The sequence below is a fragment of the Zalophus californianus genome, chromosome 4, assembly GCF_009762305.2.
Source record: "Zalophus californianus isolate mZalCal1 chromosome 4, mZalCal1.pri.v2, whole genome shotgun sequence".
Classification (NCBI taxonomy): domain Eukaryota; kingdom Metazoa; phylum Chordata; class Mammalia; order Carnivora; family Otariidae; genus Zalophus; species Zalophus californianus.
The window spans coordinates 84,498,346-84,523,301 of NC_045598.1; the positions used below are offsets into that span (position 1 = coordinate 84,498,346).

General features: G+C 38.3%; 1 protein-coding gene across 4 annotated transcripts in view; it reads right to left on the reverse strand.

Moving 5' to 3' along the window:
- DBT (dihydrolipoamide branched chain transacylase E2) overlaps positions 1–24,686 on the reverse strand; it is a 50,915-nt gene extending 26,229 nt beyond the window's left edge. For 2 of the 4 annotated variants that reach the window (XR_003524665.1, XM_027622250.2), the window contains exons 1-4: positions 24,540–24,653; positions 17,574–17,697; positions 14,341–14,416; positions 2,379–2,560 (exon numbers count right to left, since the gene is read on the reverse strand). Coding sequence is in view for 3 of the 4 variants with exons in the window: in XM_027622250.2 (XP_027478051.1) it covers positions 2,379–2,560; positions 14,341–14,416; positions 17,574–17,697; positions 24,540–24,590 (433 nt within the window). In the remaining variant the exon portion in view is untranslated. Of the gene's footprint in view, positions 1–2,378; positions 2,561–14,340; positions 14,417–17,573; positions 17,698–18,874; positions 19,017–24,539 lie in introns of those variants that run through there. The other 2 variants (XM_027622257.2, XM_027622268.2) reach the window with 2 other exon arrangements.
- Positions 24,687–24,956: the final 270 nt, after the last annotated feature.

The window sequence follows — 24,956 nt, forward strand, 5'->3', positions numbered from 1 at the left end:
CCTGAAAGGGTCACTCCTATTAACAATTTCAGCATGAAAAAGAACGATTATAGTAGATGTAACACAGTAAATCAACTGAATACACACAAAGAGAAAGTTGGAAATTTAGTATCACTATTAAAAGAACCTCCTTGGTAAGGGAAAAGAATTAAGCATTTATTCTGTCTTTCCAGTAGGAACTGTATTTCAGAGTAACTAATAGGTCCAAGTGATGAGGGTGAAGCTCCACTTTACAGAATAATGCCAGCTAATAATGTAAAAAGAATGACAGAATCAAAAAATCATCATTCCACAACCCCTAAAGCAAGTGCTGATTTAGGCAAGCATTCTCAAATGACTATAAACTATCTATATAATGCCAAAGTAAACCACATAGATAACTTCCAGGTCTCAAGAGGTAAAACATAACTACAGTGGAGGGGCAAGGGTATCATTATCCTAATTCACTATTTAAACTTAGTGTCACTATAGCAGGTCATCCAGATGTTATGTGTGTCTCGATGTGAAGCTATATGAAGTACACAATGTGATCCATGATGTATTCTAGCCAAATATTTGACTTGAACCTAGCCTTTGAAACTTGCTTCCAATTTACAGGAACTGTAAGAATGGTAAGAACAAGCCAACACCACCATGAAGGAGCAACAAGACAAATCCCAAAGATGTGACATTTTGCAAAACAAATGACACAGTCCTGTCCACAAGTCAGTGTCACGAAACAAAATGGGAAAGAGTATGAGTCACGGGAAAAGAGACCGTGGGCCATGTCTAGTGCCATATTGGACCCATTTGAACAAACCAATTGAAATTTCAAGGACATTTTGGGGGCAACTGGGAAAATTTAAATACAGTCTGATTATCAGAGAAAATGAAAATGTATTATCACAAAAATACATATCTAGTTAAGCAAACAGATTAGAATACAGTAAGCACAATACATTACTTTGGTAAAATTACTTCAATGCATATGTGTGTGCTTAGAAAAATATCTGGAACAATAAACACTAATGTGTTAAGAGTGGTGATTTCTGAGTAGCAGGAATGTTTTCATTTTCTTATTTTTGGTTTTCTGCATTTTATAACTTGCTACAACGTGCATATCCTGCTTTTATAGTAGAGATTAATAAATAATAAGGCTTCAATAGGCTATCTTCCAACTTTTGGAGGCAGCATGTCATAGTGTAAAATATTCTGGACAAAGGCCATCGAGATCTAAATTTGGTTCTGTCACTGACCATTGGGCAAATAGCCCAACATCTATAGGTTTAGTTTCTTCATTTGTTAAACTGAAATACTTCACAAGTAAGGATAAATAAAATAATGGTGAAACTTTTTATAAACTGTGAAGTATGACTGTGATATTAGGTGTTGCTGTTGTTATTAATGATAGAGTCTGTAGAACTATGAGTCAACCAGCCACCGTAATTCAGACTTCTTCTGGACTTTTGAATTACACTACTAAAATGTCTATTTCAGCCCTGAAATAAGTGAAATATTGCTGGCTTAGGGTGGCATCACAAAACTTATGCCACCCCCACCCCCTCCCGCCAATCCCTGATGGCAAAGCTGTTTCCTAGATGACGTAACTTTAGTGTATCTCAACAATGCCACATAAGGAGCTTCTGGGGTAGATAGCCAGCAGTTTGCCTTCACTGGGAGAGCCCACTGTTTTAGTTTTCCTCTGAAACACTGTCACAAAGGATTCACTTTTGTCAGGACATCTACTGCTTCTAAGTTCCACTGTCGCTGCTTCTTCTGAAGGCTAGTCTCTTCACTTTTCATTATGATTTTCCTTCTTCTCTCTTCCAGTTCTCTTCAAGAACTTTGGCTTTCATAACCATTACCAATGAGAGTGTCGGGTTTTTTTTTTTTAATATTTAATTTAAAAATTTTTTAAAGTAATTTCTATCCCCAACGTGGGGCTCAAACTCACGATCCCAAGATCAAGAGTTGCATGCTCCACTGACTGACTTAGCCAGACACCCCAAGTGTTTTTGTTTTTGAATCAAAGGCAAACAGAATGATCCCACTGTTACATTTAATCCTGCACATGCTCCAGTTTTTGTTATTAGTGACTAGGAGTCAAGGCCTGAATCTTTAATTCCTGAGAATGCCTGTTGATTCTTTGAACACTAAGGTTTCCAGAAGGCAGGCCTGCAGATAAATTAAGTATTAATGTATATGTTTCTAACATGGTTACTGGTCAGAAGATAATCATGCATCACAGAGGATCTTTTCTATTTTCCTAATTTCAGCTTTTAAACCACCAAATTAAATCCTATAAGTTATTAAAAGTTAACATCTCTTTTAATTGGTACCCAATAACAAAAGGACAGCAATAATCAATTTGGCAGAAGAGATGAACACATTTACAATACCTTTTAAAGCTTCCGTTTCTATGTCTACTAATGGCTTTCCCACATAGGCAATATCGTCTAGATTATAATACAGTTTTTTAATGACTCCATCATAACGACTAGTGATAGTAACAGAAGCTTTATCACTTTGAACTTCACAGATGCTATCAAACTGAGACACTGTATCTCCTTCTTTTACATACCTAAAAGAAAAAGACACAAAACACTTTTACATGAATAATTATAAGTATATAATACTAATCATCCTAAAAATGTAAATGCTACACTGAATTAGATCAGTATCCATCTAGTACATCATTTAGTCCCAGACGGTGCACCAAAGAATGTTTCAGAAAAAGACTATAAACGCTTCCAGAGTCTCTTTGATGTATCCCCAAGAAATACTAAAAATTTAAAAACCATTCATAGATCTATAATCCAAAAATTTAATTACACTTTCAGGTGTTGTGCCTCACCCATTTCTTGGGAGAAATTCTAAAAATATGTTTTTAAAATGTTATTTCCTCTTATTATTTTATATTAGCCTTCATCAAACTTTCAGGTTTGTCTATTATTCTATAATTAAGTCCAAAAATTGATATCCTAAATGCATATTCTTTGTAATTTCATGAATTTTGGATTGAGTCCTCTCAGTCTTTCCTTCTAGAATTATTTTAATCTGTCCTTGTGTATGAGTCCCTTTTTCTCCTTAATCATCTTAGGTATGCTTTATAAGGCTCTTCTAAATATTTTTTTTTCCTCCAGATTTTATTTATTCATTTGACAGAGAGAGAGAGAGCACAAGCAGGGGGAGCAGCAGGCAAAGGGAGATGGAGAAGCAGGCTCCCCACTGAGCAGGGAGCTCAGTAGCCTGACGTGGGGCTCAGTCCCAGGACCCGGGGATCATGACCCAGCCCCCCAAGACAGACAACCTACTGAGCCACCCAGGCACCCCAGGCTCTTCTAGATATTCTTAGCAAACAGAACAGGAGGAATGGGACCAAATCTGAAATACAACATATAATTTTTATTCTAATACCATTCTTGATGTATCTGGCACATTTCTGACTTATTACCACCATTCTTCATTAAGATAATTATTCGGTCATTCTTATTCCTTGTCTTCCTGTCTTAATCAGTTCTCAGTCCATAATAAAACATCACCCATGACATAGCAACTCGGTTTAAAAGCACATATAGGAGACTTACACTTCTAGAATGGTTGACTAAGGACCTCTGGAATTCTGCTCCTCTATAAATGCAACAAGTATACTGGCAATAGTTGTTAAAAACTGACTTTTTCAGAATTCTAGAAATTATAATAAGGCTCACAACAATCAAGAAAGACCTATTCAGGAAAAGTGGCTGAACCTCATTAAAAACAGCTTTTTTTTTTTAAAGATATTATTTATTCATTTGAGAGAGAGAGAGTGTGTGCAAGGGTAAGCACAAGCAGGGAAAAGAGCAGAGGGACAGAGAGAGAGAGAGGCAGACTCCTCACTGAGCAGGAAGCCCAACATGGGGCTCAATCCCAAGACCCTCAGATCATGACCTGAGCCGAAGGCAGACACTTGACTAAGCCACCCAGGCACCCCCTAGTTTTATTATTTTCACTTCTTCTATTCTCATTCTTCTTTCCCTAGCTCAGCATTAATCTTGAAAATCAGCAGCCTTACTGCCATAGCAAGAGCAGACCCAAGTTTGGAGTTCCACAAGAAGCCACACTCCCAGAGAACTGTCACTATTTGACATGTTGGGCAGCTCTCTGGAAAAATTCCATTCACAGAGCTTATTCTTGTTTGACCTGACTCAGCTCTCTCAGGGTATTTGCTGAAAACAGTCCACAGCAATTTAAAATTATGGCTAGCTGAGGCAATGATAAAAGTTAGGACAAACAAGAGGTTCTTAAAAGGAAGACCTGGGTAATAAGATGTTCATATATCTTACCACATATACATTTACATACGAAATATTTACATATTTCATGTAAAATATCCAGGTGTCAACAAAAAACTATAAGAAACAAAGTATGGCCCATGTAGAGAACAAAAGCAGTCAATGGAAACCATCCCTGAGGATGCCAGATGTTAATTAACAATAATTAGTGTTAGTAATTAACTTTAATAAAAGTTAAATTAAATCAACTATTAAATATTCAAAGAACTAAAGGAAACCATATCTAAACAATTAAAGGGACACAGGAGAAAATGATGCCTCACCAAAGAATAGCAATAAAGAGATAGAATCGTTGAAGAAATAATGGCTAAAAACTTCCTAAACTTGATGAAAACATTAATGTACATATGCAAGAAGCTCAACAAAGTCCAAGCAGTATAAATTCAAAAGAGCCACACCTAGACACATCATAATCAAACTGCTGAAAGACAATGAGAAAATCTTAAAGTCAGCAAGAGAAAACCACTCATCAAGTACAGGAACCCTTAGAAGACTAACAGATGGTTTCTAGTTAGAAACCATGGCCGAAAGTGGTTGAATGACACATTCAATGTGCTGAAAGAAAAGAAAGACTGTCAGTCAAGGATCTTGTATCTAGCAAAGCTATGTTTCAAATAATGAAGGAGAAATAAATACATTCTCAAATAAATTAAAGCAGAATTTTTAAAAAAAGATTTTATTTATTTATTTGGCAGAGAGACACAGTGAGAGAGGGAACACAAGCAGGGGGAGTGGGAGAGGGAGAAGCAGGCTCCCAGCTGAGCAGGGAGCCCCATGTGGGGCTTGATCCCAGATCACGACCTGAGCCAAAGGGAGACGCTTAACCGACTGAGCCACCCAGGTACCCCGAAGCAGATTTTTTAAATTATTATTACGTTATGTTAGTCACCATACAGTACATCATTAGTTTTTGATGTAGTGTTCCATGATTCATTGTTTGTGTATAACACCCAGTACTCCATGTAGTATGTGCCCTCCTTAATATCCATCACCGGACTAACCCATCCCCCCAACCCCCTTTAAAGCAGAATTTTTGCTAGCCACCCGCCCTACAAGAAATGCTAAAAGGAGTCCTTCAAGCTGAAATAAGAGGACAAGAGACAGCAACTCAAATCCACATGAAGAAATAAAGAATACTAATAAAGATAACTACATAGGTAAATATACAAGACACTATATTTTGTTTGTACCCCTTTTTAATTCTGAGTTACAAAACAAGTGCATAAAGCAATACTTTAAAAACTGTTGATGGGCTTATAATGTTTAAACATGTAATACATATGACAATAATAGCAAAAAAGGAGGGAAGAAAGGGAGGAGCTATATTGGAGCAACGTTTTTAATGTACTATTGAAACTAAGTTGGTATTAATCCAAACTACATTGTTTTTTATTAAACCACAGGGCAGCCACTAAGAAAGTAACTAAAAAGTACATACAGTAAAAGAAACAAGGAAATTAAAATGGTACAGTAGAAATATCTATTTATCATAACAGGAGGCACTAATGGAGAACTACATGAACAAAAACCACATAAAACGTATAGAAAACAAATAGCAAAATGGCAGATATGAATCTTGCTTTATCCATTACATTAAATGTAAATGGCTTAAACATGCCAATAAAAGGCATAACCTGGAAAAATGGATTTCAAAAAACGATTCCACTATATGCTATCTACAAGAGACACAAATAGATTAAAAGTAAAAGGATGCGGAACAATATATCATGCAGGAGGGGAAGACGGAGGCAGAGCAGGAGGACCCGAGGCTCATCTCATCCCACAAATACAACTAGATAACTCTCAAATCATCCTACATACCCCAGAAATCAATCTTAAGACTAGCAGAACAAACTTCACAACTAACGGTAGAGAAGAGGCCACATCAATGAAGATGCGATGTGCAGAGACATGGTTTGGGAGAGAAACAGATCAGCCGCTGCAGTTGGAAGGTAGCTGTGGTGGCAGAGAAGGGTGAGAGACAGACTAGCACACAGGGGAGTGCATGGGGAAAACTAATTCCCACAATAAGTGGCTTGGAAAGTGAGAGGAGCTGGATTTCGGGAGTTCTTGCAACCAGCAGGGCTTAAAGCCTGGAGTTATAAAGGTGAGTGGGCTTGGCTCAGATAGAGCCTGAAGACATTGATTGGGGCCACTGTTGGAGAGAAGTCAGGGCAAACAGCCTGCAGACATATAGCATGGAAACAGTGACCTCAAGAACATTCTGGGTCACAAGGTGGGGAGGTTATTTGTTCATCTTAGAGGACATTCCAGAGAGGCAGCATTCAGAGAGAGAGCCCCTCCAGGAACAAAGGAACTGGAAGGTGCGATTTCCATCCCCCACTCCTCAGCAAAAGCACAGGACTACCTATGGGAGGCAGTGCAGTGCCAACACTCACTACTTAGCATGCTTACACCAAGTCCTACTACCTCCTCCACCCCATGCTCCAGGAGAACCACCCTTCCTGGTCACACTCGCCTCAGTCCCAGCATGGTGGGCCCCTCTCTCCAAAAAGTCTGGCTCAAAACCCTGCCACCACCATATCTCTCAATCTGGGGGTTTTGCGGAGCCTTGGTTCTGACAGTGATGGCAACAGGTCTCATTTCAAAAGCAGACCAGAGCACACCTAGTTAAAATGCACCACAGTCAGGCTAGGGACCAAATACTGCCCACAGCAAGCAGACAGCCTCTGCAGACAATGGGCCTAAAGGATAAAGTGGCTGGGATAAAACAGAGCATATGCAACACACATTGGAGACACTCCCAGAAGCTCCAGGCCCTGGAGAACAGGGGACACTACACGGTAGGGCACTAGAGGACCTCTTCTTCATAAGGCCATTACCCTCAGGAACAGGGGACGTAGCTGACTTTTCTAACACAAAGAAACAGACACAGAGACTTAAACAAAATAAGAAGACAGAGACATTTGACCCAAATGAAAGAACAGGACAAGGCCATGGCTGGAGATCTAAGTGAAAGAGATATAAGTAACATGCCTGATGGAGTATTTCAAGCAATAATCATAAAAATATACTCACTGGACTTGAGAAAAGAGTGGAAGACATCAGTAAGACCCTTAACACAGAGATAAAAAAGAACCAATCAGAGATGAAGAGTACAATAAGCAAGATCAGAAACAAACCTGATGCAATGAACAGCAGTTTGGAAGAAGCAGTAGAACAAATTAGTGACCTAGAAAACACAGTAATGGAATGTAATCAAGTTGAACAAAAGAGAGAAAAAGAATTGTGCAAAATAAAAATAGACTTAAGGAACTCAGTAATTCCATCAAATGCAGTAACATTTATATTACAGGAGTCCCAAAAGAGAGAGAAAAGGGAACAGAAAATTTATTTGAAGAAATAAAGGCTGGAAATTTCTCTAATCTGGGTAAGGAAACAGATATTCAGATCCAGGAGGCACAGAGAACCCCCACCAAAACTGACAAAAGGAGATGCACACCAAGACATATTGTAATTAAGTTGGCAAAATATAGTGTCAAAGAAATTTTAAAAGCCAAAAGACAAAAGAAGACAGTAACATACAAGGGAAACCACATAAGGCTATCAGGGGATTTTTCAGCAGAAACTTTCTAAGCCAGAAGAGATTGGCATGATATATTCAAAGTGCTGAATGGAAAATATCTGCAGCCAACAATTTGCTAGTGATCAAGTCTATCATTCAGAATAGGAAAGATAAGGAATTTCCCAGACAAACAAGAACTAAAGGAGTTCATGACCACTAAACCAACCTTGCAAGAAATATTAAAAGAGACTCTGAGAGGAAAGGAAGACAAAGAGTGACAATATGACGGTAGGAAACATAAAAGCAGTAAAAATGAATATTTCTGTAAAAAAATCAGTCAATGAACTCACAAATAAAAGGATGTAAAATATGACAATATATACCTAAAACGTAGGAAGGAGAGAAGAATGTGTTCAAACTTAAACGACCATCAACTTAATTTACACTGTTATATGCAGAAGATGTTATACACAAACCTAATGGTAACAACAAATCAAAAACCACTAATAAGTATGCAAAGAATAAAGAGAAAGAAATCCAAATATATCACTAAAGAAAACCAGTAAACCATGAAAGCGAGAAAGACAGAGAAAATCTTCAGAAACAACCACAAAACAAGTAATAAAGTGGCGAAAAGTACATATCTAGCAATAATTACTTGGAATGTAAATGGATTAAACATGCCAAACAAGGGCGCCTCAGTGGCTCAGACGGTTAAGTGTCTGCCTTCGGCTCACGTCATGATCCCAGGGTCCTGGGATCGAGTCCAGCATTGGGCTCCCTGCTCCTTGGGAGCCTGCTTCTCCCTCTGCTTCTCTCTCTCTCTCTCTCCCTCTCTCTCTCCCTCTGTCTCTCATGAATAAATAAATAAAATCTTAAAAAAAACAAAACAAAACAAAAAACAAACATGCCAATCAAAAGACACAGGGTGACAGAATGGATTAAAAAAAAAAAGACCCATCTATATGCTGCCTACAAGAGACTCATTTTAGACCTAAAGACACCTGCAGATTGAAAGTGGGGATGGAGAAACACCTATCATGCAAATGGATGTCAAAAGAAAGCAAGAGTATGGTGCGCCTGGGTGGCTCAGGTGGCTGAGGGTCCAACTCTTGATTTCAGCTGAGGTCATGAGCTCAGGGTTGTGAGATCCAGCCCTGCACAGGCTCCATGCTCAGCGTGGAGTCTGCTTGAGATTCTTTCTCCCACCCTGCTCGTGCTCTCTCTCTCTCTCTCTCTCTCTAAAATAAATAAATAAATAAATGCATAAGTAAAATCTTAAAAAAAAGGGAAAGAAAAGGAAAGAAAGCTGGAGTAGCAATACTTACATTGGACAGATAGACTTTAAAACAAAGGCTGTAACAAGAGACAAATAAGGACATTATATAATAAGAAAGGGGACAATCCAACAAAAAGATATAATTGTAAATATTTATGCACCCAACATGGGAGGACCCAAATACATAAAACAGTTAATAACAAAAATAAAGGAACTAATCGATAATAATACAATAATAGTAGAGCACTTTAGCACCCAACTACATCAATGGACACATGATCTAAACAGAAAATCAACAAGGAAACAATGAATTTGAATGACACTCTGGACCACATGGATTTAACAGATATATTCAGAACATTCCAGCCTAAAACAGGAGAATATGCCTTCTTTTCAGGCACATATGGAACATTCTCCAGAAAAGATCACATATTAAGCCACAAAACAATCCTTGACAAATTCAAGAAGACTGAAGTCATACAATGCATCTTTTCTGATCACAACGCTATTAAACTAGAAGTCAACCACAAGAAAAAATTTGGAAAGATCACAAATATAATGAGGTTAAATAACATGCTAATAAGCAATGAGTGGGTCAAACAGGAAATAAAAGAAGAAATTTAAAAAGTACATAGAAACAAATGAAAATGAAAACACAAGGTCCAAAACCTTTGGGATGTAGCAAAAAAAGTTCTAAGAGGGAAGTTTATAGCAATATAGGCCTACCTTAAGAAGCAAAAAAAAATCTCAAATAAACAACCTACTCTTACACACAAAGGAGCTAGAAAAAAACAAAAAAACAAAACCTAAAACCAGCAGGAAGGAAGTAAAAAAGATTAGGGCAGAAATAAATGATATAGAAATTAAAAAAAAAACAATAGAACAGATCAATGAAACCAGGACCTGGTTCTTTGGAAAAAAATCAGTAAAACTGATAAACCTCAAGCCAGACTTATCAAGAAAAAAAGAGAAAGGACTCAAATAGATAAAATCACAAATGAAAGAGGAGAAATAACCACCACCACCACAAAAATACAATTATAAGAGAATATTATAAAAAACTATCTGTCAACAAATTGGACAACCTGGAAGTAATGGATAAATTCCTAGACTGAATCAGGAAGAAATAGAAAAATTGAATAGACAGACAACCAGCAAAGAAATTGAATCAGTAGCGAAAAAACTCCAAACAAACAAAAGTCTTACTGATACATCCCCACATCAATAAGAGGATAAGAACCATCTATCATTTCAATAGACACAGAAAAAGCATTTTACAAAGTATAATATCTATTCATGATAAAAATCCTCAACATAGTAGGTTTAGAGGGAACATAACTCAACATAATAAAGGCCATATATGAAAAACCCACAGCTAACATCATCCTGAATGGGGAAAAACTGAGAGCCTTTCCCCTAAGGTCAGGAACAAGATATGGATGTCCACTCTCTTCACTTTTATTCAACATAGTACTGGAAGTCCTAGCCACAGCAATCAGACAACAACAACAAAAATAAAAGGCATCCAAATTGGTAAAGAAGAAGCAAAACTTTCACTTTTTGCAGATGACATGATGCTAATATATAGAAAACCCAAAGACTCCACCAAAAAACTACTAGAACTGCTAAATGAATTCAGTAAAGTTGCAGGATATAAAATCAATGTACAGAAATCTGTTGCATTTCCACATACCACTACAGAAGCAGCACAAAGAGAAATTAAGAAAACAATCCCATTTACAATTGCACCAAAAATAAGAAGATATCTAGGAATAAACCTAACCAAAAAGGTGAAAGATCTGACTCTAAAAACTATAAAACACTGATGAAAGAAACTGAAGATGATACAAAGAAATGGAAAGATATTCCATGCTCATGGATTGGAAAAACATATGATTAAAATGTCTATACTACTCAAAGCAACCTATACATTTAATGCAATCCCTATTGAAATACCAACAGCATTTTTCACAGAACTAGAACAAACAACCCTAAAAGTTGTATGGGACCACAAAAGACCCCAAATAGCCAAAGCAATTTTGAGAAAGAAAAGCAAAGCTGGAGGGATCAAAATTCCAGATTTCAAGTTATATTATAAAGCCATAATAATCAAAACAGTATGGTATTGGCATAAAAACAGACACATAGATAAATAGAACAAAATAAAAAATCCAGAAAAAAACTCACAATTATATGCTCACAACACACACAAAACGCATACACCACACACACACCAAAAAAAATCATGCAAATAGTAACCAAAAGACAGCTGGAGTGGCTCTATTACTATCAGACAAAACTGACTTTAAGACAAAAGAACATATATAATGCAAATTTTTGTTTTGGAAGTTTGCCAAAGGCTTTTTGAAATAGAAGTATTTTTCTTCTTTATCCATGTATTTGCTGCTACAAATTCTGAGAATAAATAAGGTTTTACTGCCACTTACATAAACACATCACCATCTGTTAAATCATGCTTTCTTACACATTCAAATTTCTATTCTCAGTGTATAGCACACAATTCTGCTTTTTAACATTTTACCAACTGCATTATATATACATATAGTGTGTATATATATATATATATAGTGTGTCTATATATGTATATATACACTATATATATTGTATACACACTATATACACATGTAATATTGTATATATAGTGTGTACATATAGTACATATATACCTAATGTTGTGTGTGTGTGTATGTGTATATATATATGTGTATATATAGTGTATGTATATATATATACTTTTTTTTTAAGTGGACTCCATGCCCAGCGTGGAGCCCAATGCGGGGTCCAAACTCATAACCATGAGATCAAGACCTGAGCCGAGATCAAGAGTCAGATACTTAACTCACTGAGCCACCTAGGTGCCCCCAACTGCATTACAATATATATATATATATATTTTTCCCTAGAGTTGAGATTTATAGATATTAAGTTAGAGAAAAAGAACACAGAATTCAAGAAAGCTCTTAATATTTCTTAAAGAACTTCTGAAAAACCTTAATCATATGTGTTTCTCATTTAATGAACTATTAATTTTCATTAGGAATGAAATAATCTCCTTTTCCAAGAACCTTAAAACCCTATACCAGACATATGTGTCGGGGCGCCTGGGTGGCTCAGTGGTTAAGCATCTGCCTTCGGCTCAGGTCATGATCCCAGGGTCCTGGGATCAAGCCCCGCATTGGGCTCCCTGCTCAGCGGGAAGCCTACTTCTCCCTCTCCCACTCCCTCTGCTTGTGTTCCCTCTCTCACTGTGTCTCTGTCAAATGAATAAATAAAGTCTTAAAAAAAAATGTGTCTAGAGAATTAATAAGAGGTAGAAATTAAGGACTGTCAAAAAAAATCTGCAATCTACAAAGACTAGTCTTTGTCTTAGAAAGAAGGTATCAACAGCATAAATGTACATAATACTCTGCAGATTTAAAAGGCATTTTCTATATATTACATTATTTGATCCTTTCCATAACCCTTGTGAGATTGCAGAGTAAGTTCTGTTTCCCCCATTTTACACATTAAGAATCAATGCTCAGTAGAGACCACATGAGTCCCAGCAAGATGGTTAGTAAGTTTCAGAGTCAAGCTCTTCTGATTTGACATCCATTACTCTTTCCTTAATCCCACAATGCCACTAGAGACACAACCATAAGGCACAATTATGTTCTTATTCTTTTCCAACTTACAAAGTAATAATAGAACTACAGAGAAAGAATGTACAGGTGGCTCAATCAGATTCTTTTTTTTTTTTAAGATTTTATTTATTTATTTGACAGAGAGAGAGAGACAGCAAGAGAGGGAACACAAGCAGGGGGAGTGGGAGAGGGAGAAGCAGGCTTCCCACCGAGCTGGGAGCCTGATGCAGGGCTCGATCCCAGAACTCTGGGATCATGACCTGAGCTGAAGGCAGACGCTTAACAACTGAGCCACCCAGGCGCCCCTCAATCAGATTCTTTTTTTTTTTAATTTTATTTATTTATTTGGGAGAATGAGAGAGAGAGAGAGCATGAGAGGGGGTTGGGTCAGAGGGAGAGGCAGGCTCCCCGCCGAGCAGGGAGCCCGATGCGGGACTCGATCCCGGGACTCCAGGATCATAACCTGAGCAGAAGGCAGTCGCCTAACCAACTGAGCCACCCAGGCTCCGCCCTCAATCAGATTCTTAAAAGGATCTTCAACAGTGTAAAACTATGATGAGAGAGCATCTATTTATTCATCTTCATTGCTACTTCTAATTTTTTTTTTTTTTACAGATTTTATTTATTTATTTGACAGAGAGAGACACAGCGAGAGAGGGAACACAAGCAGGGGGAGTGGGAGAGGGAGAAACAGGCTTCCTGTGGAGCAGGGAGCCCGATGTGGGGCTCGATCCCCTGACCGTGGGATCATGACCTGAGCTGTAGGCAGACGCTTAATGACTGAACCACCCAGGCGCCCCTTCACTGCTACTTCTAGATACCTTTAAAAATCAGTTTACTACCCAGAGGTGTTTCTTTTTTTTCCAAAAAGGAAAAAGGAAAAGTAGAAGAATGATGAAGGCAATAGGAGGCTGTTTCAAGGTTTTGAAAAACTTTGAACCTTTCCAAAAATTATTTTTTGATTGATACCTTTTGGTATTATATTTTAACCTATCCTAAAAATATAGGTAAACAGAATGGTGAGTCAAATATACTGGCATTCTTACTGAGGTCATTTTCAGTAAAGAGAGCTTAGACTATATCATGATTTTAAAATAGTCTAGAAATAAATAGCTCATATACAAATGTCATTCAAGCACATGGTCATATCAAGTTAACATCTTTCACAGACTAATTTCTCTTTTTTAGCTGAAGTGAGGGGTGGGCAGTGAAAAAAATTTTTTAAAAGAAAAGATAATCCTTAAGCGATTACATCAAATAAAATGTCATGATGTATGATAATTGTATTAACAACATAATAGCAACACAAACGATTAAACTAAAACTTACTAAACTTATTGCTTTTAAAAAAAGCATTGTTATAGAAAGAAGTTTCTCAACTTAAATAATGCCTACTTATTTTTACACAAATTTTTTTACATTGACTTAAAATCTTTTTCAGAATAGCTTACCATTCTTTTCTTTTTTTTAAGGTTTTATTTTTAAGTAATCTCTACACCCAGCGTTGGGCTTGAACTTACAACCCCAGATCAAGATCACATACTCTACTGACTGAGCCAGCTAGGTGCCCCAACTTACCATTCTTTAATAGTTACTTCTCTAATCCCTTCTCCGATGTCTGAGAGTTTGAATTGAACAATCTGTCCTTGCAGAGCTTCAAAGACAAATGAGAAATGGTCTCATTAAATAAGTAATGTATTCCTAACAGATACTTTCACAGCTAAAATGAGAAAATATTCTCAAGCAGAGGCAGAAACTATTGCATTTTACAGACAAAAATGTATTTTATAATTTTTAAAAGCATAAGCGTCATTCATAACCATCAAAGATTTAAATAAATCTTAAATCAGTGTCACAGACCTACTGATAACTGCCACAGCAGTTCCATTTTCCCAACTTCCAAAATAATGCTCTTTTACAAGGGCATAGAAGGCCCAGCTAGCTGGATCTCCTTGTTTTCTGTTATCAAACTGTAATAACCACTAGTGTCCTGCTCTTAGATCTCTTTTGACTTCATGTAACTCTTCTCATTCTTAGTGGCTAACCATCAGGCAGGTCCGTATCTAGACAACTTGAAAATTTTTCATCTGTCCAAACCATGTTCTGCCAACTTATCTTTAAGTTTTAGTCCCTCTCCTTCCTCTTTCCACTGTTTATCCCTTTTTGAATTTCTACCCCACTCTTATAACAATTAGATGCAAGTGATACTTTATGGTAATTATTCCCAAGAGTAAGTATTTCTGGTCAACAGAAAGTAGGTATGGATCCTCTCACTTTTCCAGGGTAACAAGTGGCTCTGAACTGATTCAAGAGTGCTCCTCTATCTTCAGACTGCTATTCAACAAAATTGCTTACAAAACACACAACAAGCCAATTCAGGTCATAAGATTTTCTTTAATAAATATAAGGAGAGAGGTTAATGGTTAAGAAATACAAATGCATTTTTGATATGGAGGTATTAGGCACCTCATTTCCTCTCTAGTCAAGTTCGGTCCTCTCACAGCCTGCTGCTCATAGTACAAACCGAAACCTTTCTGAAAAAATAGTTTGGTATTAAGTATCAAAAGCCTTAAAAAAAAAGTTCGTATCTTTGACTCAATAAACAATTGTGCTTTTAAGACTTTTTTCCCCGGAGGAAATAATTAAGAGAGGTACACAAAGATTTGTGCTCAAGAATAGTTATCATAGAGTTAAAATGAAGACCTGGGATACCAATCTAAGTCATCAAAAAATGACAAGTAAATATATTATGGCACCTCTATACAAAACAATATTATTCAAGGAACAGCATGTGCAAGAAGAACATGGAAATATAGTGCATAGCATGGTTAGGGAATAACACGCAATTCTATGGCTGAAGATAGTATACATGGCAAAAAATCAGTCCAGATTTAAAAAGCTTTCTTTGCCATGCCACAGTGAGGTGTTTGGAACTTATCCTGCAGGTGATCATGAGCCAGTAAGTAAATATGGTCATCATTTTTTTTGCAGCTGCTCCCATAAGACGTAGAGTCTAATTTACCACTACTTAAATCTATGCTGGCAAATGACTTCCTTGGACAATAGAATAGAGCAGAAGTAAAGTTGTACAAATTCTGGAGTCTAGACCTCAAAGGACCTCGCAGCTTCTTCTACCATCTCCCTCCTGGAATACTGCCTTGAGATCCCAGAGTAAGGAAGCTGATATAGTCTATTAGAGGATGAAAGGCCATGGGGAAGAGAAATGAGACACCCCACCCAAAAACCAGCACCAACTGTCAGACATGTATGTGAGACCATCTTGCACCTTCCAGCCCAGATGATCCTCTAGCTGAATACAGTTATATTAGTGAGCTCAGGTGAAACCAGCAGAGGAACCACCCGGGTAACCCCCAGAATCCTGTGAAATAATAAATCATTGTTGCTTTAAGCCTAAAGTCGTGGGCAGGGTTGTTATTCAGCAATAATTAACCAACAGGGAATACCATCTGCAATTTCAGATCTGTAACTTTAAATCTTTAATTTTAGAAAGAAATCTCCTTGGCAGGAATGTGGGTGGATGGGGTTGGGGAAGGGATGACAGAGAAAGCAGTTAGGAGGCTACTACAGGTACGAAACTGAAGTATAGAATTTAATATATTTATATATTTTCAAAGCTGTCTGAAAAAGAGAAGATAGATTTAAGACTCATGTAAGATGTCAAATTAATAGATCTCAGTAATCAATTTGATGTGAAACAGGAATCTGGAAGTCTCCAGGTTTCTAGCTTAAGTAGGGAATATAGGAAGAGAATGTATCCCAAGCACCTAGAACAGTGCCTTGGCAGATAGCAGGTGATCAATAAATACTTGTGTTAAATGAATTTATTCTCACAACAGTACAATGAGTTAGGCACTGTGATTACTCCCATTTTACAGATGATGAAATAGAAAGGAATTAAGTAACTTGCTTAAAGTTACACTGCTAGTAATTGATAGACCAAGAACCCAAAGCTCAAGGTGTTTAGACATTAGAGCAGGAAGTTGGGAGTTTCTGCTTGAATGGCCTCTATTTTCTCTGAGAAATAAAGAGAAAAGATCAACTTTTAAAAATAAAAATCTTAAAAAAAACAGGCAAAGGTAGGGTTTATGTATCTTAGGGTGTTGTGGAAGATGACCTATAAAAAGGCATGGAAAGACTGATCTCAGGGGTTGGATCTGCCTGGTATTCCCCCATTTTTCAGTGCTAGCACAGACTAAGGCATCAAGTATCTGTCAAAAAGCTTAATGGCTAGGGTTCTTTATCAGAGTTCTAAATAGAACATCAGAAAAAAAGTGTTAGTGCCCTTGCCAAATCTAATACTTAAGCCTCAAGTTCTTTACTGAGGGTAGAAAAAGACGTGAGAAAGGTAATTAAATGGTAAAAGTCAGAAAACTTTCTATTTAGGAACACTTCAGGATGTTTCATCACACAATCTTAACACAACAGACTGAGGTAGGTGCTTCATGCAACCAGTAATACAGTGACAGTATAAGGATACAATCTGCTAAGTCAACAATTTACCTGACTATTGCACTTAGATGAGCCACATGATAAAGAGCAGATGGCCCAAGACAACCCGTTCCCAATATTATGAAGACACAAGCATTAATGTAAAGATATAAAAGGGATGGGGGTGAGGGCACAGAAAAAAGAAGATAAGAAAAGGATAGATTCAGGGAAAGCAAGGAGGGCTGGGCTAGAAAGAAAAGGTTAACTTCTTTTACTTTGATAAGTCTTCAATTACTTTTTTAAAAGTTCTGAGTACGATATAAAACATTATTTTATATAGGCTATTTTGAGATCATACTTACCAGCAGTTGTTTTCAGCAACTGATGTGGATGACTATACTTGAATGAAGGATAACCAAAGAAATACACACATTTTGGCTTCAAAACATGAACATTCATACATGTCTGAAAGTAGCGAACACAGATCTAAAGATGAGAAAACAAAAAAGTAAACGCTTTTGTGGATGTTCTTGATGGCTTATCTCTCTAAGTACATACTGAATTTCAAGTCTATTCTAAAAGTAAAACAGTCATTATCACAAAGAAACAATATGAAATTATCCAGGCCAAAATCTGAACTGGCCAAAATCTGGAATCAATGAAAATCAAGTTTATTAAGATTGGTTATTTCTTTAGTATTTCTGTTCAAGAAATCAAAGGAACTTAAACCCTAGCACCCAGAGAACATTATTTTGTTCTTTTATTTAGTAAAACTACATCCTTGGAGTCAGATTTCTTTATATGCTTATGATCCTTGCCTAAAATTTCTTATGAAAGTGAAGAAATTTTAACAATGTATTTTATACAAACACATCAGTTTGTAGGTGCAGTCAAGTCACTAAAGACTTCCTAAAACTATTAAAGAATTCAAAACTGACTGTTAGCATCTAAAGACACTGGAAAACATGTGTAGTGCTATAGGGAAAGGTTTTCTTACTATAATTTCTTACCGTAATTTACAGATGACTCTTTAGGTGTAACCATTTTGTATAACATCTTAGTATAATGCAAGACAATATGTAATAGAAATAAGTAGACATGAACCTAGTCAACTTGATATATTAGAACCTACGTGTTTGAAAAATAGAGTATTTTATTTTTGAAAGTTAATATTTCAACATTATTAATACCTGGCTAACTACATCACACTTTTAAACATAATGTATAGAAATTTCTAACCCCCTTACTGTATTTGAGAATAGTGGAATGTATTTCAAATTTTTTTATTAATGTAGGAGTTACTTTTAATTTAAAAAATTACTTTATTGTCAGGTACTTTATCCTTTAGTGATTAGCCTTTTACATTATAATACGTATTATGTATTTATAAACAAGAATTTTGTTCTTTTTCTGAGAGCAAATAATATAAAAACAAATATTTGGTTTACCAATAGGAATAATACATTTAAATTATTACATGATATTTCACCTTAATTTCCAAGCTGTTACTGATTTCTGAAGAAAAACTAAAGATCCCTTTCCTAAAACATAAATAATCTTAAATCATGCATCTTAGTTTTATCTTAAGAGATAATCATAAAGCAACTAATCTTTACAATATATATTTTATTCTTATTAACATTCAGGAAACATAAAACTTAACTAAAATTGACAGCTTAAAACTTAGCGGATAGTGGGGTGCCTGGGTGGCTCAGTTGTTAAGCATCTGCCTTCGGCTCAGGTCATGATCCCAGGGTCCCGGGATGAAGCCCTGCATCGGGCTCCCTGCTCGGCGAGAGGCCTGCTTCTCCCTCTCCCACTCCCCCTGCTTGTGTTCCCTCTCTGGCTGTGTCTCTGTCAAATAAATGGATAGAATCTTTAAAAAAAAAAAAACTTAACAGATATTGAAAGAATTCTTTCCCAAACCCCCATTTTCTGTGTCCTTTCTTTCTCCTTCAACTCCCACAACCCTGGCTCTTAGTCAATAACAGACTCAAAGGCGTATATCAACTTACGCTTCATCAGACATTCATAAATTTTAATTTAGGGCAGTAAATGGAAGTTTGAATTATATGGATTCATCTTGATTTTTTTAAAAAATCGTTTTTTAAAAAACCTTTGAAAGGGGGCGCCTGGGTGGCTCAGTCATTAGGTGTCTGCCTTCAGCCCAGGGTCCTGGGATTGGGCCCCACATCGGGCTCCCTGCTCAGTGGGAAGCCTGCTTCTTCCTCTCCCTCTCCCTCTGCTTGTGTTCCCTCTTTCGTTGTCTGTCTCTGTCAAGTAAATAAATAAATAAAATCTTTAAAAAAAAAAAAACAACCTTTGTTGAAGGTCCTACCTTCAACAACTGGCAACTTTTATTGAAGAACTACTCACCAGGCAAGGGAGGCAGGAACTATCAAACTTTATTGAGTTCCTACCTAAGTGCTTGGTACTTTAAAAGTCTCTCTCTCTCTCTCTCTTTTATCCTCTTTTTATCTCACAATCACCTTCTGGAATAAAAGGCACATTAGCCCTCTGAAAAACTAATGAGTGCTTTGCCCAAGGTCACAAAACAAATGGCAAAATTCAGCTCTGAAACCAAGTAAATTTGACTCTAAAGCTGAGGCTCTTTCTCTCACACCACATTGTTATATGTAGGAGAAATAATCTCCGCTTTGAATTTATAACCTAGCTGAAACAATAACCCCCACCCCCCAACACACACATTCATGCATGGGCATGTATGCTCTAGTTTTTTGTAATAAATATAGGCAGTAGGTTTTAGATGAGTTTAAGTAGAGTTTTTTTTGTGCTTTGTTTTTTCAGGTTGGCTTGATCTGGGAAGGCTTGTAGGAGGAAGAGTTGAGGTGGGCCTTGCATAATAAGTATTAATAATTAAAGAGCAGAAATGTACTTTTAAGGCAGAGGGAACAGACTAAACAAAGGAACTACTGCTGGAATTTGTCTCCTCAGGCAGTGAGTTGCTTGATTTGGCTTGATCAAATTTGTAAAAGGGACCATTGGAAGTGGCTCAAGGACCAAATTGTAATCCTGTAAATGTCAGGATAAGGAGTATGAACTCCCACACTATAGATTATTGAAGAAAAAGGACTAAGAAATTAATGCAGTTGCAGTTTATTGATTATTAACAGGAAAGCCAAGTAAGAGAGGAAAAAGTTAAGAAACTATTATAGTATTTGAGGCATGAAATAATAGGCTCCTGAAGTGATTTACAGTGGAAAAGGAGAAAGCAATATAAGTACAACAGGCATTATGTGGTAGTGATTAAATGGATTAAGAGAAGGCTAAAAAACATTAGTGAAACTGCTGAATGGAAAGATAAAAAAGCAACAGCAGGGAGAAGGAGAAAAAATAATTTGTCAAGCTAAAAAAGACATTTTTTTCTAGAAACAGAATACAAAAAATAGGAGATGAAACAAAGTTTTAGCAGATTCAAATAAGGAAATAAATAATAATTAAAACAGGCAGTTGTTGAGCACTCCTAAAGACAGGGATTGTGTGCTTGCTTCAGCAGCACATATACTAAAGACAGGGATTGTGCTGGGCTTGGGAATTCAAAGTTAAATAAGCTACAGAATATAGTCCCTAAATTCAAGGTGCTTACACTTCATTACAGGAAGACAGACAAAATTGAAAAGTTCAATGTTAATTCAATATGATAAGTTAATCAAGAGTCAATGCTTGGGCACCTGGGTGGCTCAGTCATTAAGTGTCTGCCTTCCGCTCAGCTCATGATCCCAGGGTCTTGGGATCGAGCCCCACATCGGGCTCCCTGCTCTGCGGGAAGCCTGCTTCTCCCTCTCCCTCTGCCCCTGCTTGTGTTCCAGCTCTCGCTGTGTCTTTCTCTGTCAAATAAATTAATTTAAAAAAAAAAAAGAGTCAATGCTTGATGCAATAGGGGAGTATAAAACACAACATAGTAAGGCCTTGTTAATAATCTACTATAAGTATTAAGACCTCTTGTTGTTTATAACTTTTTAACAGATGGAAAAAATAGACTTTTTACTGAGTTGTTCAACAAATGCTTATTGAGTATCTACACTGTGCCAGGCACTTGGGATTAGAGAACAAAATAGATGAATTCCTCTCTCATGGAATGTACAGTCCATACCCTCAAAGGAAGACAAAGAGGTGATGATGACCATAGTGTTATAATGGAAGAAACAGAGTATTAAAAACAAACACATAGCAGCAATGTCCACAATTGCCAAACTGTGGAAAGAGCCAAGATGTCCATCGACAGATGAATGGATAAAGAAGATGTGGTATATATACACAATGGAATATTATGCAGCCATCAAAAGGAATGAGATCTTGCCATTTGCAATGACATGGTTGGAACTGGAGGGTGTTATGCTGAGTGAAATAAGTCAATCAGAGAAAGACATGTATCATATGACCTCACTGATATGAGGAATTCTTAATCTCAGGAAACAAACTGAGGGTGCTGGAGTGGTGGGGGGGTGGGAGGGATGGGGTGGCTGGGTGATAGACATTGGGGAGGGTATGTACTATGGTGAGCGCTGTGAATTGTGCAAGACTGTTGAATCACAGATCTGTACCTCTGAAACAAATAACACAATATATGTTAAGAAAAAAAAAAGAAGAAGATAGCAGGAGGGGAAGAATGAAGGGGAGTAAATCGGAGGGGGAGACAACCATGAGAGACGATGGACTCTGAAAAACAAACTGAGGGTTCTAGAGGGGAGGGGGTGGGGGGATGGGTTAGCCTGGTGATGGGTATTAAAGAGGGCACGTTCTGCGTGGAGCACTGAGTGTTATGCACAAACAATGAATCATGGAACACTACATCAAAAACTAATGATGTAATGTATGGTGATTAACATAACAATAAAAAATTTTTAAAACAAACAAACAAATACAAAGGAGGGAACCAACCTACTTCAAGAAAGTAAACTTGAAGTAAGATCTAAGGGATGAGTAGGAGTAATCCAGGAGATGAGGTGTGTTGCAGATGAGGCCATAGGGAAAGAAAGCAAGAGTCTTTAAAGCAGAGGAAATAGATGTGCAAAGGTCTGGAGTCTGGAGTTGAGAAAGAGAGAGAGAGAGCAGTATGTTTAATTAATTGAAGCTCAATGTACTTCCAGTGTGGTTCAGTGTGGGGCAAGGGTGAGGGAAGTGTCAGAGTGGGCGTTGGGGTGAGTAGGTTTCAGCAAGAAATGAAGCCTGAGAGATTTGGAAAGGTCCAGATCATAAATTGCCTCACAGTCTTTTAGATTTTGGACATTTTGCTTGTAGCAGTTTTAAGCAAGGAAATGGCCTTCTCAAATGCATGTCTTACTTTATAAGATCACCCTGGTTACACTATGGAGAATGGGTTGGAGAGGCACCGATTGGAGGCAGAAAGTCCAATTAGGAGGGACCAGGATAGCTGCAGTTGGGGGCAAGGTGGAGAATAATGACTAAATTTTGGAGATTTATAGGCTAGAATCAAAAGAGAAATAGGTCTGGGGCGCCTGGGTGGCTCAGTCGGTTAAGTGACTGCCTTTGACTCAGGTCATGATCCCAGGGTCCTGGGATCGAGCCCTGCATCGGGCTCCCCAGTCGTCAGGGGGCCTGCTTCTCCCTCTCCTACTCCTCCTGCTTGTGTTCCCTCTCTCGCTGTCTCTCTGTCAAATAAATAAAATCTTTAAAAAAAAGAGAAATAGGTCTGAGGGTTTTGTTCTGGAACCCAGAATCCGATGTGCCTCTGAGGCATTTGAGCAGACACTATGAGATGGCCAAATGCTAGCTCAAGACCCCTGGTGCTAGCAGTGGCCATGTAACATAGTCCTGCCCAAAGAGTCTGACTGATACCGCCCCTTCCTCCTTCCTGCCTTGAATATGAAGTTGTAGCAGCCCTCTTGTAACCATGAGGGAAAGGCCACATGAATTGTTGAAATGACAACCCTGGTTAAGTATGAGCCACTTAACCAATGCCAGGGGCCATCTAGCTTTGGGACGCATAGATAATTTCCCATTTATTGGTTGGGATTTTATTACTTGCAGCTTAAAAATACCTAATATGCATGCAACTGGAGATTTCCAGGATGGTAGGATATATATGGGTCTGGAGTAGAACTGGCTTGAAGACTGGGGAACTTTAGGAATCACCAGCATATAGACAGCAACTAAATTCAAAGAAGTGCCTGAAATAGTCCAGGAAGTGCAGAGGGCCATAGTCAGAGCCCTTATAAACACCAATACATATTTAAAAGGCAGGCAGGAAAATAGGAGATTGGGATGGAGTGGCCAAACATCTAGGAAGAAGAATATTGGGAAGCTGTGTCACAGAAACCAAGCAAGGAGCACTTTCAAAAAAGAGGCCAATACCTACCACGGTGCAAATCTCAAGTTACACAGCATCCTCTGAGAACTCCTCTCTGACCCTCCAAGACCCCTCCTATGTGTTCCTGTAACTCTATACTGTCCCATTATAGCACTTCTCAAGATGTCCTAATTCCTTGTTTATGTCTCTTTCTCCCCTGCCTTCCACCACAATGTTGTAATTAATCTGAAACGGCAGGGGTCTCTCTTACTCACATTTGTTTCCCGAGCGCCTGGCACAGTACCTGGTACACAGGAGGCTCTTGACAGATTTTGTTAAGATCAGGGGTCGACCACTGTAAGACCTTAGGGAAGAGGGATCCCAGAAGGAAAAACGCTATGCAAATAGGACGAAATACTATGACTACTGAGATGTTAGGTGTCTGGTGCTAAATGGTTGTTCAAAGGGAGAAACTTCAAGGGAGATGGTGGTAGGTCGTAGCTCTGGTGATAAAAAGGTTGTAAAGATACGTGGCGCAAACACAGGAGAAGAGTACAGGTCCACAGAATGAAGCCTGAGTCTCTCTGCTCCTCGGAGGCAAAGACCCGTGGTGTTATGCTTTGCTTTACGGGTCTCTTCCTCTCTGGATTTAAGTTCTCCGAGGCAGGGGTCGTGTTGTCAGTGTTTGGCACACTGTGGGTGCTCAATAAATGCTGAGTTAGTATATATTTCCATATCCCCAGTGCCTATCACAATGCCCAGCACCTAGATAGTGCCCAATAAAAGGCTAACGGGTGAAAGGCTAAATGGGCTGGGTGTAGATAGAGCTGGAAGGAGACGGAGTCGCGACAGAAACGCGGCCAGGTAAGGAGGAAGTGGGTCTCCGGACCGGTCCGCTCGCCACCTTCTCTGCCCTTCGTTTAGCATACATCCTTGCACTTCTCCATCTCGCGTGCCCTGTCCGCCTGGCACTCGGACGACAAAGTAACACACCTCCCCGGGAATACTAGCGACAAACCACTCCTTCCAGACCTCAAATGAGCCCCAAACCGCTTACCAGCCGCCCAGCATTCTGGCTCCAGGTCCTCAGCACACGCACTGCAGCCATCTTACCCGGAAATGACAAATGCTCCGTGGTTGTTAGTGTTGTCTCGCTGGGGCGACCTATCGGGAGCCGGGAAACGCACCTTCCCCCTGAGGGGCCAATGGCAAGGGAAGGAACGAGCCTCCCACCCCGTAGCCAACCAGCGGGCGGGGCGGGGCCTGAGATAACCACTTGGGTTGGGGGGGGAGAGTTCCCCGAGGAGGTAAAAGAGCAAGCTGGAGCGGGGGAAATTGGGGTGGCAGCTCAAAGTTAATTTCAGGGACCGAGTTGGGCAAGCCATTGCTGTGTCCACCAACGACCATCTTTTTCATCCATGAAGTGGAAATAGAGACTGTTAAGGGAACACAAAGGGAAGGCACTTGAAGAGAG